Source organism: Dermacentor albipictus, chromosome 2 (assembly GCF_038994185.2).
Source record: "Dermacentor albipictus isolate Rhodes 1998 colony chromosome 2, USDA_Dalb.pri_finalv2, whole genome shotgun sequence".
NCBI lineage: Eukaryota > Metazoa > Arthropoda > Arachnida > Ixodida > Ixodidae > Dermacentor > Dermacentor albipictus.
The window spans coordinates 29,518,059-29,532,586 of record NC_091822.1 but is presented as its reverse complement, the minus strand read 5'-3'; the positions used below and the strand labels follow the sequence as shown (position 1 = coordinate 29,532,586).

At 46.5% G+C, this 14,528-nt stretch overlaps 1 protein-coding gene across 3 annotated transcripts in view; it reads right to left on the bottom strand.

Annotated features, from left to right (window-relative positions):
* The window catches only part of LOC135897758 (uncharacterized), a 219,742-nt gene that overhangs the window by 133,413 nt on the left and 71,801 nt on the right, over positions 1-14,528 (bottom strand). For all 3 annotated transcript variants that reach the window (XM_065426469.2, XM_065426470.2, XM_065426471.2), the window contains exon 6: positions 9,499-9,720. In XM_065426469.2, coding sequence (XP_065282541.2) covers positions 9,499-9,720 — 222 coding nt within the window. The remainder of the gene's footprint in view (positions 1-9,498; positions 9,721-14,528) is intronic.

Below are 14,528 nucleotides of genomic sequence, written 5' to 3'. Positions count from 1 at the left end.
CCTAAGTCAAAGATGTCATTGTGTGATTCAAGCAGGAGTCGTATGTCCGTGGCGTGTGCATAGGTGAGGTCATGTGAAATGATTTTCGCGAAGTCATCCGCTAAAAACCAGAGCAATCAGCTGCAATTGGCGCTAATAAGCCACTCTCGGCATTGAGACTCTCAATGCCAAATTTGGAACCACTAGAAACACTGGCCAAGAACATGCCAACCGGAATCACTTGAGGGCACAGGCTGAAATTCAGAAGCGGAAGAACGCCGTCGTTTTTAGTAACCGTGGTCAGCGTATGTGGAACAGCAACGTTCCGGTTCACAAGCTCGTCGATGATGGGGAGAAGAACATATTCGCCGTCAGGAGCCTGTGGCTGGGCGGTCAAAGTGACGTAAGTAACTGCCTCTGGTGACAGACGCACATCGTGAAGCGAGCACAAATGCGCTGGTGTGGGGCTCGAAGCATCGGTGAGCTGAGGCAGTTCTAACTGAAGAACGTTGGTCACGCAGTGGATGAGAGCAGAATGAGTGGATAAAAAGTCCAATCCAAGGATAACGTCGTGAGAGTAGTTGTCAATCACACCAAAGAGAACAGAAGTAGGGCGGCCGGCTATAATTACGCGCGGTACACATTCCAAGAAAAACCAGCACGCCGGCGTCGGCCACACGAAGCACTTGAGCAGATGCTGGGGTGAGCACCTTCTTTAAACGTCTATGCAGGCTAGCACTCATCACAGACACGTGGGCTCCAGTGTCGACAAGTGCTTGGGCAGGTAAGCTGTCTATTTTAACGTGAATTACAATTCTCCTTGTGGGCACAGGCAGAGCATTTGCTGCAGTAGTCGTCAATCCAGCACCACCTCCAAGGGCTGCATTGCCTAGTTTTCCGCAAACGTGCGGCCAAAAGCAACAGGGGACGAAAGGCGACGTGGCTGCGGGGAACGGGAAGATGGACGACGTGTTTACGGTGAACGAGACTGGTGTCCGCGCGTCGAAGGTGAGCGGCTGTACCACGTGTTCCTAGCAGAGTTGTCGGCGCTGTTAGACTCGGCGGTGGGCGAAACATTGCGGATGTTTCCTTCAAAATTGCTCAGGTTGGTCAGTGTGCGAGGTGTTGAGGGCCACGAGTTGCGACAGTATCGTGCGACATGACCAATGCGGCGACAGGTGAAACTTACTGGCTGGTCGTCCACAGTTCTCCACTCAGTCGGGGTACGATAATATGGAGAGAAGCGTCGGGGTAGAGCAAAAATAGCAGACGGGTGTTCGTTAGCTTTATGATTAGAGACAGCGCACGCAAACTGTAAACCAATGTTTTCAAGTTCCTGGCGAACGATGGCTTGTTCGAGGGGAACTGGAAATATGGCAGCATCAGGATTACGCGAACAGAAAGCTGCGGGCGGCATCGCATCCAATTCACGTCTAATGATTCGCACCACGTCCTCTGATGGCGACGCATGCAGCTGTGCGGGTTGATCTTCACACGCCGATGTTGCTGCAGTATGGGGAAGTCTAGCGAATGGTTGCAAGACGCGTCGGCTTTTGGCCTGCTCGAATTGTCGGCACTCTTTAATGAGTGCGTCAACTATAGGGCAGCGCTTGCACACGAGCAGAATAAACGCGTCGTCAGCAGTGCCCTTAAGCATGTGCCCGACCTTCTCAGCTTCTGTCATGTCGTGGTCGGCTTTACGACAAAGTGTCAGCACGTCCTGGATGTACGAGACATAGGACTCCATGGGGTATGAGTCACGGCAGGCCAGTTCCTGTGTTGCGGCAATTTTACGGCCGGCTGGTTTGCTAAACAACTCTGTCAATTTGTCTTTGCATTTGTCCCAGCTGGTTAGCTCCTCTTCGTGTTTGTCGTACCACACCTTTGCCATGCCTCTTAGCTAGAACAGGTTAGCTAGCATAAGCGTAGGGTCCCATCTGTTAATTCCACTCACGCGTTCTATACATGGCCACCCATTCTTCAGCATCGGCACGATGGGAGCGGCACGATGCAATGGGAGCCTCGGCTTCTCCCTTGACGTTGCTGAAGGAGGAAGAAGAGCCGCTAGAGGTGCGAAATGCGTTTAAAAAGATGACAGAAAATGAATCCAGTGAAGGATGCGTTGGTTGTGCGGCGAACTCGACCCCATCATCACCGAAATTCGGGGGCCAAATCGGGCACTGCGTTGCGACGACATGTTGTTCTTCAATAAAACTTGGTGCTGGGCTAGTTGGTGATGCATTCTTTAAAACTGATGGTAGCGCTAAAAAGGAACGGAAACACGAAGAAAAGACGACACGACGACAAAGAAACGCTACTGACAACTGGTTTATTTTTCGCAAGAATTCTATATTTAAAGAACCACAACACATGCGCACAACCGAACTACACCAGCCTTCTTTATCGCCATATCAAAAACAATGTCATGCACGCGAAGCGAGATGATGAAACTCCCGAGCAGCAAGAAGTGAACACATGACCAATTGAAGAAAAGCCATACCATTACGGTTTTTTAAATTTCCCCAGAAGTGTGCGCTCAGCCGAGTACAAATTAATTGAAGCATCGCTGATGCACAGACCCGCCTTTTCTTGTATGTGGAAAGCTTCCAGCAAAACTCTAGCTTTTGCACTTGCACTTCTGCCCAGAACCTTTGCTTCTTTAAACCATGGCACGCACTCGCAAACAATCACATGCGAAACTAAATTCGCAAGTTTGTCTTGTTTTGTTATGTTTTGAGAGTGTTCCCTTAAGCGGTCATTCAGGCAACGCCCCGTCTGCCCGATATAGCACTTGCCGCAGGACAGGGGAATAAGGTATACCACTCCTAGGGCACACCTGACGAAGACATCTTCATGCTGCTTTTTGCAACCGCGCTGACCTTCACCGCAGATGCGGGGGCACAGCCTCGCCAACTTGTTCGGCGCAGAAAAAACAAGCGGCACGTTGTGCCTGCTGGCCACCTTTTTGAGGTTGTGTGAGACCTTATGAATGTAAGGCATCACCTCAGGTTTGGTCTTCACGCGTTCAGGTGCAGCCTTCATTCGTCGGGGCCCAAATTTCTTGAGGAGGGTATCAGCGACAGCTACGAGGACCGAGCAAGGGAAACCTGCGGCCAATAGCCTGCGAACCTGATAGTCAAAACTAAAAGCCATTCGTGCGGGCACGACTTTTGAAGCGCCGATTCCAAGCAGAGCGATGCAATTGCTCTTTTCACTGTCTTTGAGTGGGATGATTCATAGGGCAAAAGTTCTTTCTTTGCACGTGGGAAATACCCCCAACAAGTGTGTCCCTTAGTTATCCTCAGCCTGAGGTCTAAAAAACGTATCTCGCTATTTTGCGGAAGTTCATGGGTAAAAGCCAGGCCTTTACCATGGTTATTAAAGGTAACTAAGACCTGTTGTGCAGACTCTTCAAAAGAAATGTCATTACGATCTTTTAAAAAGATCAAAAAATCGTCGACATACCTAAAAACTTTTAAAACCGGGCCTCCAATAAAATCTTGATCCAAAAGGCGATCAACATGGGCTAAAAAGATGTCGCACAAGATAGGTGCAACACAGGACCCTATACAAATGCCATTGCGCTGCAGAAAAGGCTGCTTGTCAAAAAGGATAAAAGTGACACTCAGGTAAAATTCTAAAAGCTTTAAAAAATCATCAAGAGACACTCCTGCTGTGGACTGAAAAGAGAGTTCGCCTGAATTTTCGACAGCTTCCTTTACAGCAGCTAAGAGTTCAGGTTGAGGGACTGAATAAAATAAATCCTCAACATCCACAGAGAAAGCATAACCGACACGGCGGTTATTCCGGAGAAAGTTCGCAACTTCTTGAACGACCCCTTCCTGACCAAAAAATCCCAAGAAGTTGCGAACTTTCTCCGGAATAACCGCCGTGTCGGTTATGCTTTCTCTGTGGATGTTGAGGATTTATTTTATTCAGTCCCTCAACCTGAACTCTTAGCTGCTGTAAAGGAAGCTGTCGAAAATTCAGGCGAACTCTCTTTTCAGTCCACAGCAGGAGTGTCTCTTGATGATTTTTTAAAGCTTTTAGAATTTTACCTGAGTGTCACTTTTATCCTTTTTGACAAGCAGCCTTTTCTGCAGCGCAATGGCATTTGTATAGGGTCCTGTGTTGCACCTATCTTGTGCGACATCTTTTTAGCCCATGTTGATCGCCTTTTGGATCAAGATTTTATTGGAGGTCCGGTTTTAAAAGTTTTTAGGTATGTCGACGATTTTTTGATCTTTTTAAAAGATCGTAATGACATTTCTTTTGAAGAGTCTGTACAACAGGTCTTAATTACCTTTAATAACCATGGTAAAGGCCTGGCTTTTACCCATGAACTTCCGCAAAATAGCGAGATACGTTTTTTAGACCTCAGGCTGAGGATAACTAAGGGACACACCTGTTGGGGGTATTTCCCACGTGCAAAGAAAGAACTTTTGCCCTATGAATCATCCCACTCAAAGACCGTGAAAAGAGCAATTGCATCGCTCTGCTTGGAATCGGCGCTTCAAAAGTCGTGCCCGCACGAAATGCCTTTTAGTTTTGACTATCAGGTTCGCAGGCTATTGGCCGCAGGTTTCCCTTGCTCGGTCCTCGTAGCTGTCGCTGATACCCTCCTCAAGAAATTTGGGCCCCGACGAATGAAGGCTGCACCTGAACGCGTGAAGACCAAACCTGAGGTGTGCCTTACATTCATAAGGTCTCACACAACCTCAAAAAGGTGGCCAGCAGGCACAACGTGCCGCTTGTTTTTTCTGCGCCAAACAAGTTGGCGAGGCTGTGCCCCCGCATCTGCGGTGAAGGTCAGCGCGGTTGAAAAAAGCAGCATGAAGATGTCTTCGTCAGGTGTGCCCTAGGAGTGGTATACCTTATTCCCCTGTCCTGCGGCAAGTGCTATATCGGGCAGACGGGGCGGGCGTTGCCTGAATGACCGCTTAAGGGAACACTCTCAAAACATAACAAAACAAGAAAAACTTGCGAATTTAGTTTCGCATGTGATTGTTTGCGAGTGCGTGCCACGGTTTAAAGAAGCAAAGGTTCTGGGCAGAAGTGCAAGTGCAAAAGCTAGAGTTTTGCTGGAAGCTTTCCACATACAAGAAAAGGCGGGTCTGTGCATCAGCGATGCTTCAATTAATTTGTACTCGGCTGAGCGCACACTTCTGGGGAAATTTAAAAAACCGTAACGGTATGGCTTTTCTTCAATTGGTCATGTGTTCACTTCTTGCTGCTCGGGAGTTTTATTATCTCGCTTCGAGTGCATGACATTGTTTTTGATATGGCGATAAGAAGGCTGTTGTAGTTCGGTTGTGCGCATGTGTTGTGGTTCTTTTAAATATAGAATTCTTGCGAAAAATAAACCAGTTGTCAGTAGCGTTTCTTTGTCGTCGTGTCGTCTTTTCTTCGTGTTTCCGTTCCTTTTTAGCGCTACCATCAGTTTTAAAGAATGTTGTTCTTGCCTCTTGAAAAGCGCAGCACTGCTCCCGTCGTTTTCTTTTTTTTGTTTTCTTCTTGTTGCTGTGCGCGACACCACCTTACGACCATGCAGAGGAATTAGTAGTAATGAATGTAGTGGCCATATGTATTACTAGTTGAGAAAGTGTGTAAGCTTGAGAATAAAAAAAAATACATGTTCTGCGATAAATGCTCCGTGCCGCTTAAAATGGCAGAGTCCCTGTGGCCAGGCACACAAGAGCACAGGACCGATTGAGGATACGCTTGCTGGGATGGAGTAGAAGGCGTTTGCTGGGATGCATCTTCAAGCATAGTAGAACTTAGGGTACGGGATCGAAGTTCCGGCATTGACATATTGAGCCAAAACAACCTCGACCACTTTAAAAGGCGTTTATTAGTCACCGGCGTTTGGGACCGACCGCAAGCACAGGGCACGGACTCAGCACGAGCGCCATTCACGAGCAAAACCGCCGAAGAGGATTACACACTATATCGTTCCAATCCTTCTCTACACTTCTTATCAAATTTTATTCATTAAAAAGCGAGAAACATTTCGTGCTGTAGTATATCGTCTTAAGCAGACGCCAAACGAGGCGCGTCATTTTCCGGTGAGTTCCCCGCTTGCCGATTGGCTGCTGTCTTCCTTTCGCTCTAAAGTTTTGTGGACCGCCAATTTTGTCACGTTGCAGTGACGGAACTCGTTCTGTTCCGAGCAAAGATCTGCGATTCCTCCCTTGATGGGCTGATGCTTCTGTAGTGCAGTCTACACACTCCAGTCCTTCAATGCAGCTTTCCGTCTGCACGCAAACGCAGTTCGATCCAGTTTGTTCACAACTACTACAATGTCTAATAGTAGCGTTAGCTTACCTTCTTACGTTACGTTGTCCCTCTCCCGCCATCATCCCATGTAGGCGAGCTACGAGCGAGGAGTCGCAAAGTTGTTATTCACTCGTTTCCTGACCACGTAGGTTCTACACATATTCTGCCACTTCTCTCTACCTCTTCTCTTCCACTCCACCTACATCCCCCCTGAACTGTTCTGGATAAGCACAAAAGGAGGCGCTGCTGCATTGCTTTTGCGGGGGGTCACGGATAATTCGAGCAACATATAGTGTATTGTGGCGAATTATGCAAAGGTGCAAACGAGTTCCTTATATCGCCTTTCCCCTCTGCTGCGATCCTGTCATGTATGAGTATGCACGTACTGTCTGCCAAACAAGTGCGCGGACCACGGCTTAGGCGGCCGCACCAGCTGCGGGGCCACACCGCGGCGCTGCTGCCTCGGTCAATGTGAAGTCCCTTAATAATTTCAAAGCACCACCACTCTTTAAAGTCTGCCGCAGCCGCGCGACATCCTCGCCTCTGGGCGGATGGATGGATGGATGTTATGAGCGTCCCCTTTGGAACGGGGCGGTGGGTTGCGCCACCAAGATCTTGCTATTATACTGCCTAATGTCCTACCTACCTTGGTGGCGCAATCCACCGAGCTCTTGCTAATGCACTGCCTCATGTCCTACCTAAGTTAAACAATAAAAAAGATCAAAAGGAAACTATGAACTACCCCACCCAAATTTTCTAATCCCCTATTTCGAACTGTGCTTTTGTATCTCTCCCTTCTTTGTCGTTTCCCTACCTTTCTTCCACCAATTCTCCAATCACCTCTTACTAATGCCTACTGCGGAGATGTTTACTTTTCCATTGCTTTCACTGAACCCAAGTGCTTCAAGGAGGCCAGTGGCACCTAAATCGACCGCTGGGTTGACGTCTTCACATTTCAATAAAACATCCTCCATAGTTTCCCTACCTTCGCATCAAGCACATGCTTCTTTTTCCGTCTTATATCTCGCTTTATAGGTGCGTGTCCTAAGGCATCCCGATCTCGCTTCGAAAAGTAATGAGCTTCCCTTTCAGTTATCATAAATTGTTTTTTTCCTGATTTCGTTTTTTTTTCCTCTGAAGTAGTTAATCATGGCAGGTTTCTTTTCCATTGCCACCACCCATGAGATTATTTCAGCCTCTCTGACCTATTCGCTTGACCTATTTTGTTGTTGTGTTGACTACCCTACAGGCCGCATACTTGCTGGTAAGCTTCCTAGTCATTTTCCTCCACTGTGAATCAATGTATCTCCTGTACAGATACCTGAACACTGCCCATTAATGAGAATGAGAAAGATGAGTGTTGCTAAATGCGGGCGATCGCCGAAATCTGCCACCGCCGTTTTCAAGCATAAGTATTTTCTCGGAGCTTTTACCGAAATACTGAGCACTCCTTATGATATTGGGCACGTAATCCTATATGGAAAATTATGTGATCCTACATAATCTGCCGTTTGCTCGTATGGCTGGTACAAAGTCAAACTAAGATGCCCATTTCGCCAGACCATCATCTTCGGCGTGTATAGCTCCAGCTTGACCTTCAGCCTTCACATAACGTTAGGTACACATTGCTGCAAACCCTTATTATACAGTTGTGATAACGATTATGATGATTATGTCAGCATCTACTATGAAACTGGGTGGCGAAACATCTCACCAAGCTTCTTTTCTTAACCATATAGTGTGTGTGCTTTTAAGTACTTTCAACCGTAAGCTATATTTCCTGTCGTTCATCGGCGCCTATAAACAACATCTTACAACGCGGTCTATTGTTTATAAACATTGTTATCACCGTATAAAACGTGCTATGTATTGATTGGGTAATATGCAAGCATCGAAGCTTAATGCGGCGCAACTTTATTGCTATACAAACCAACACGCTTGAATATAAGGCACTGACCTGCTTTACGAATAGACCACAAAGCAGTGCGTTGTAGCGATGATAAATGCGGCTTGAAAATTTTCATGATTGCACAGAGTATCTGCACTAACTGCTCCTCGTCCGACCGGTCCTGTAGACTGATGTGGAATTCACTGTGATATGGATCGTTGTTAGAACTTCCGAACGTTTTTGGACGTGCCAATAGAAGAAGCATGCCTAGGTGGCAAGATAGCTTCATCAGTAAACACCTATTAATTTCCAATGGCTTCTGCAGTAGAGCTATTATAAAGAATGAGCTGAAGTATCGAAGTATATTAAGATACATAGGGCAAGTGTGCAATCACATAGGATAAATCCGCTTGTACCTTGTATACCGGCCGGGCATTGCACTATCTTCGGGATCGGTGCACGCATGGGGATTGCATAACGCCTGCTTCACCTCCGCCGCGGGTCGGCCCGGCATTGCAGTATCTTCCGGATCGGCCAACGTATGGGGAGTGCTTAACGCCTGCTTCACCTCCACCGCGGGTCGGCCCGGCATTGTAGTATCTTCGGGATCGGCCCACGTATTGGGAGTGCTTAACGCCTGCTTCATCTCCGCCTCGGGTCGGCCCGGCATTGCACTATCTTCCGGATCGGCCAACGTATGGGGAGTGCTTAACGCCTGCTTCACTTCTGCCGTGGTTCGGCCCGGCATTGCAGTATCTTCGGGATCGGCTCACATATTGGGAGTGCTTAACGCCTGCTTCACCTCTGCCGCGGGTCAGACCGGCATTGCACTTCCTTCGGGTTCGGCCCACGTATGTGGAGTGCTTAACGCCAAGTGCCAAGTGATGGCAGTAACTCCGAACCACTAATTTTTCTTTTACAGAGTAACCCTTCGCTGTCAAGATCACATAGCGACTACGGCAAACAAATTATTGCTTTTGCTGGTGTGAAATTTTGGAATAGTTTAGTATCTCATGCAAAATCCTACCTCTTATACCTATAACTTACAGCTTATATTGCTACTTTGCAAACTCTATTCCTAATGTGATATATATGTGTTGCTTTTATCATGCGGTTACTCAGTATAAACACTCTTAGTGTTGTGATGTGTTCCGTTAAGCTTTACTGCTTCACCATTGTGTAACGCCTGTAAACGTTAATTTATTTCTAATCGCAATTGACTTCTTTTTTATTATTGGTTATTTATGCTGCTAAAGAGTAGAAGCACCGCTGCACTTTCTAACTGTGGGGAGATCTTTCGGTATAATATCTTCTATGTAGGAAGAAAAAAAAAGCAGCGGGCGCGTCTGCCTCACCGGTGCCGCCCAGGCTGGAGGCGCCTCAACGGGCTGCAGCTTCGGCAGGCAGATGGATTTTGCGCGGGACTTGCGCCTCGCCCCGGCTGCCGCGGAGAAGGAGAGCATACGCGACAGGCGCCTCCGCATCGTCGAGGCGCGGCGTCGTGCCGCGGAGGCCTGGGCCGACAGCTGGGAAGCGTCGTCGGGACTCACGTCCGGCGCGGTGTGTCCAGAAAAGTGCTGCGTTGAGGGCGGTGCGAGGAGCGCCCGTGCATGCGTCAGAATAGAGCGCGTACGACAGGCGGAAAAATGAAATGCGAGCAACTGAGGTTTCCAGCAAAGTGTTGTAATAAATTCGTGCTATCGGGACACGAATACATAAAGAAGCGCTGTAAATTTACTACCTTCCTAATAAATTCGCCTAGTTGTATGTTCAATAATTAAGACGTACTTAAGCAACCATCTTTTTAGCCTCCTATGCCTTAATTGGCAGCAATGCAATGTGCATTTTTCCTCGCTGAAATGGCGTTGGATGCCTTGCAAGTCAGTTGTAGCTTTAATTACTGCAGCTGCTATACAAAGTGGAAGGTGCTGGACTAGGTGGGTAAACTACGCTCATGTATGGAATGGGATTCAAAAATAAAAATAACAATTTTAGGTTCTACATGCACAATATATATATATATATATATATATATATATATATATATATATATATATATATATATATATATATATATATATATATATATATATATATATATATATAGATGCTATTTGTTTAAGAGGCAGCCTGTAGTAGGGGGCTCCGGATTAAATTTGGCCACCTGGTTGAATAATACGTAGCCGATTCACTTTACACGAGCGTCTATGCATTACGCCGCCATCGAAATGGGACTTCCGCGGCCGGAATTAGACGTGTGACCTCCAACTAAACAGGACCTCGGAGCTTCCCGGCGTTGTTGTACCGTCACCATAAATTGTGTCCATTTATTTATTGGCCAAATGGACCTGCTGATGCATCCAGCCTCGATTGACGAATGCTTCCGTTACAATTGGCGCTGCTGTACATGTGTAGAAGTGCTGTGTGGGAAGATTGATGGCTGCAGTGGGTAGCGATTATATATATATATATATATATATGTATATAAACGAGAAGAAAGGGGGTTAACCGAGGGACCCGATAATTATTAGTCATATAATGAGAAGCCAACAAACACTGACACCAAGTACAACATAGGGGAAATTGCATGTGCTTAATAAATGAAATCAAGTAATTATAAATTAATGGAAATTAGAGTGGATGAAAAAACAACTTGCCGCAGGTGGGAACCGAACCCACAACCTTCGCATGTCGCGTGCGATGCTCTACCAATTGAGCTACCGCGGCGGCGTTTCCCCATCCACTTTCTTGGGTATTTATGTGTACTAGTAGAACACCCTGGGAGTGTTAGCCAGCGCCCCCACTCACAGACCTTGGCGGCGGACGTGGAACGTCTTTTTTGCCGCAGGCGTCACGAGAACGTGATCTTTTCGGGTGAAGGCAACTGGTCAATAAACCCACATATGTTACCTGAAGGCATCAATGTTGCCGGATTCGAGACCCTCGGTTAACCCCCTTTCTTCTCGTTTATTTCATAACGAGGGTCTCGAATCCGGCAACATTGATGCCTTCAGGTAACATATGTGGGTTTATTGACCAGTTGCCTTCACCCGAAAAGATCACGTTCTCGTGACGCCTGCGGCAAAAAAGACGTTCCACGTCCGCCGCCAAGGTCTGTGAGTGGGGGCGCTGGCTAACACTCCCAGGGTGTTCTACTAGTACACATAAATACCCAAGAAAGTGGATGGGGAAACGCCGCCGCGGTAGCTCAATTGGTAGAGCATCGCACGCGACATGCGAAGGTTGTGGGTTCGGTTCCCACCTGCGGCAAGTTGTTTTTTCATCCACTCTAATTTCCATTAATTTATAATTACTTGATTTCATTTATTAAGCACATGCAATTTCCCCTATGTTGTACTTGGTGTCAGTGTTTGTTGGCTTCTCATTATATGACTAATAATTATCGGGTCCCTCGGTTAACCCCCTTTCTTCTCGTTTATTTCATCTCGAGGGTCTCGAATCCGGCAACATTGATGCCTTCAGGTAACATATGTGGGTTTATTGACCAGTTGCCTTCACCCGAAAAGATCACGTTCTCGTGACGCCTGCGGCAAAAAAGACGTTCCACGTCCGCCGCCAAGGTCTGTGAGTGGGGGCGCTGGCTAACACTCCCAGGGTGTTCTACTAGTACACATAAATACCCAAGAAAGTGGATGGGGAAACGCCGCCGCGGTAGCTCAATTGGTAGAGCATCGCACGCGACATGCGAAGGTTGTGGGTTCGGTTCCCACCTGCGGCAAGTTGTTTTTTCATCCACTCTAATTTCCATTAATTTATAATTACTTGATTTCATTTATTAAGCACATGCAATTTCCCCTATGTTGTACTTGGTGTCAGTGTTTGTTGGCTTCTCATTATATGACTAATAATTATCGGGTCCCTCGGTTAACCCCCTTTCTTCTCGTTTATTTCATATCGAGGGTCTCGAATCCGGCAACATTGATGCCTTCAGGTAACATATGTGGGTTTATTGACCAGTTGCCTTCACCCGAAAAGATCACGTTCTCGTGACGCCTGCGGCAAAAAAGACGTTCCACGTCCGCCGCCAAGGTCTGTGAGTGGGGGCGCTGGCTAACACTCCCAGGGTGTTCTACTAGTACACATAAATACCCAAGAAAGTGGATGGGGAAACGCCGCCGCGGTAGCTCAATTGGTAGAGCATCGCACGCGACATGCGAAGGTTGTGGGTTCGGTTCCCACCTGCGGCAAGTTGTTTTTTCATCCACTCTAATTTCCATTAATTTATAATTACTTGATTTCATTTATTAAGCACATGCAATTTCCCCTATGTTGTACTTGGTGTCAGTGTTTGTTGGCTTCTCATTATATGACTAATAATTATCGGGTCCCTCGGTTAACCCCCTTTCTTCTCGTTTATTTCATAACGAGGGTCTCGAATCCGGCAACATTGATGCCTTCAGGTAACATATGTGGGTTTATTGACCAGTTGCCTTCACCCGAAAAGATCACGTTCTCGTGACGCCTGCGGCAAAAAAGACGTTCCACGTCCGCCGCCAAGGTCTGTGAGTGGGGGCGCTGGCTAACACTCCCAGGGTGTTCTACTAGTACACATAAATACCCAAGAAAGTGGATGGGGCAACGCCGCCGCGGTAGCTCAATTGGTAGAGCATCGCACGCGACATGCGAAGGTTGTGGGTTCGGTTCCCACCTGCGGCAAGTTGTTTTTTCATCCACTCTAATTTCCATTAATTTATAATTACTTGATTTCATTTATTAAGCACATGCAATTTCCCCTATGTTGTACTTGGTGTCAGTGTTTGTTGGCTTCTCATTATATGACTAATAATTATCGGGTCCCTCGGTTAACCCCCTTTCTTCTCGTTTATTTCATCTCGAGGGTCTCGAATCCGGCAACATTGATGCCTTCAGGTAACATATGTGGGTTTATTGACCAGTTGCCTTCACCCGAAAAGATCACGTTCTCGTGACGCCTGCGGCAAAAAAGACGTTCCACGTCCGCCGCCAAGGTCTGTGAGTGGGGGCGCTGGCTAACACTCCCAGGGTGTTCTACTAGTACACATAAATACCCAAGAAAGTGGATGGGGAAACGCCGCCGCGGTAGCTCAATTGGTAGAGCATCGCACGCGACATATGCGAAGGTTGTGGGTTCGGTTCCCACCTGCGGCAAGTTGTTTTTTCATCCACTCTAATTTCCATTAATTTATAATTACTTGATTTCATTTATTAAGCACATGCAATTTCCCCTATGTTGTACTTGGTGTCAGTGTTTGTTGGCTTCTCATTATATGACTATATATGTATATATATATATATATATATATATATATGTATATATATATATATATATATATATATATATATATGTGTGTGTGTGTGTGTGTGTGTGTGTGTGTGTGTGTGTGTGTGTAAATATATAACCGTGCACACGGCACAGGCAGCAGCGGGCATGGCCATATCGCTAAGGTGCAGCCTTCAAATGTGTTCGTTCTTCGGGTGAGCCGATGCTATAATAAGTCATTTCCTAATTATGAAGTCTGCTTAATTCTGCTACCTTGCTCATGGCCGCTTTGCGAAGCTTTCTCGCGGATAGCCTCCTTGCGCTTTGTGCTGGTCCTGGGCAGGGATGGTGAATTGAACCTAGGCAGACAACTAAACCTGTTATTGGTGATATTCTAGAATAAAATTTTTAGCAAACGTTAGACTAAATGCAATCAACAAGAAGCTAAAACATATCAACGCCTTTGAAGATAACGTTTCCGAATGCCTCACACGAAGATACACGTTAGTATAGGACCTCGCGGCCATGAGAAGGCAGGTTGAAGATGTATAACACCGGGGTTATTAGTCCCAGTTCCTTGTCTACTGTGTTAGAGAACAGCAAAACGAATCTTCATGAGTCTAGTTCCTGAATCTAGCTTCTTGGGTCTATTGAAATAGAGATATTCCAGGGTATACTTAGGATAACGGCTAAGAAAACTGAAAAAAAATTACCGACGATTACGTTACTTCCTAATGCGAAATTTGAGCGCAGCAAATAAGCTGTTTCACCTTTTCGATAGATTGAGGCAAAGAAATCGAGCAACACATGTATGCACTATCACAGAATTTTTTTTTTATTTTTCACACGTATTCCTTTAACAAAGACTCCACTAACAGTTCTTGACAGTCATGAAGGAAGCTTTGTGGTCGGAGAAATAGACTGATATATGTTCGACTTGGTACACCAATGCTTGATTCTCAAAGACGAGATCTATACAAGTGCCTCCCGAGGTTGTCACAGCCGTGGGACGCGTTACGAGCGAGAGGAACGGGATGTTCTCCCGCATAAGTGTTAGGAAATTGCTGTTTGTCTTTATGTCAACATTAAAGTCCCCCACTACTAACATCGGTGTGGATCGATGGA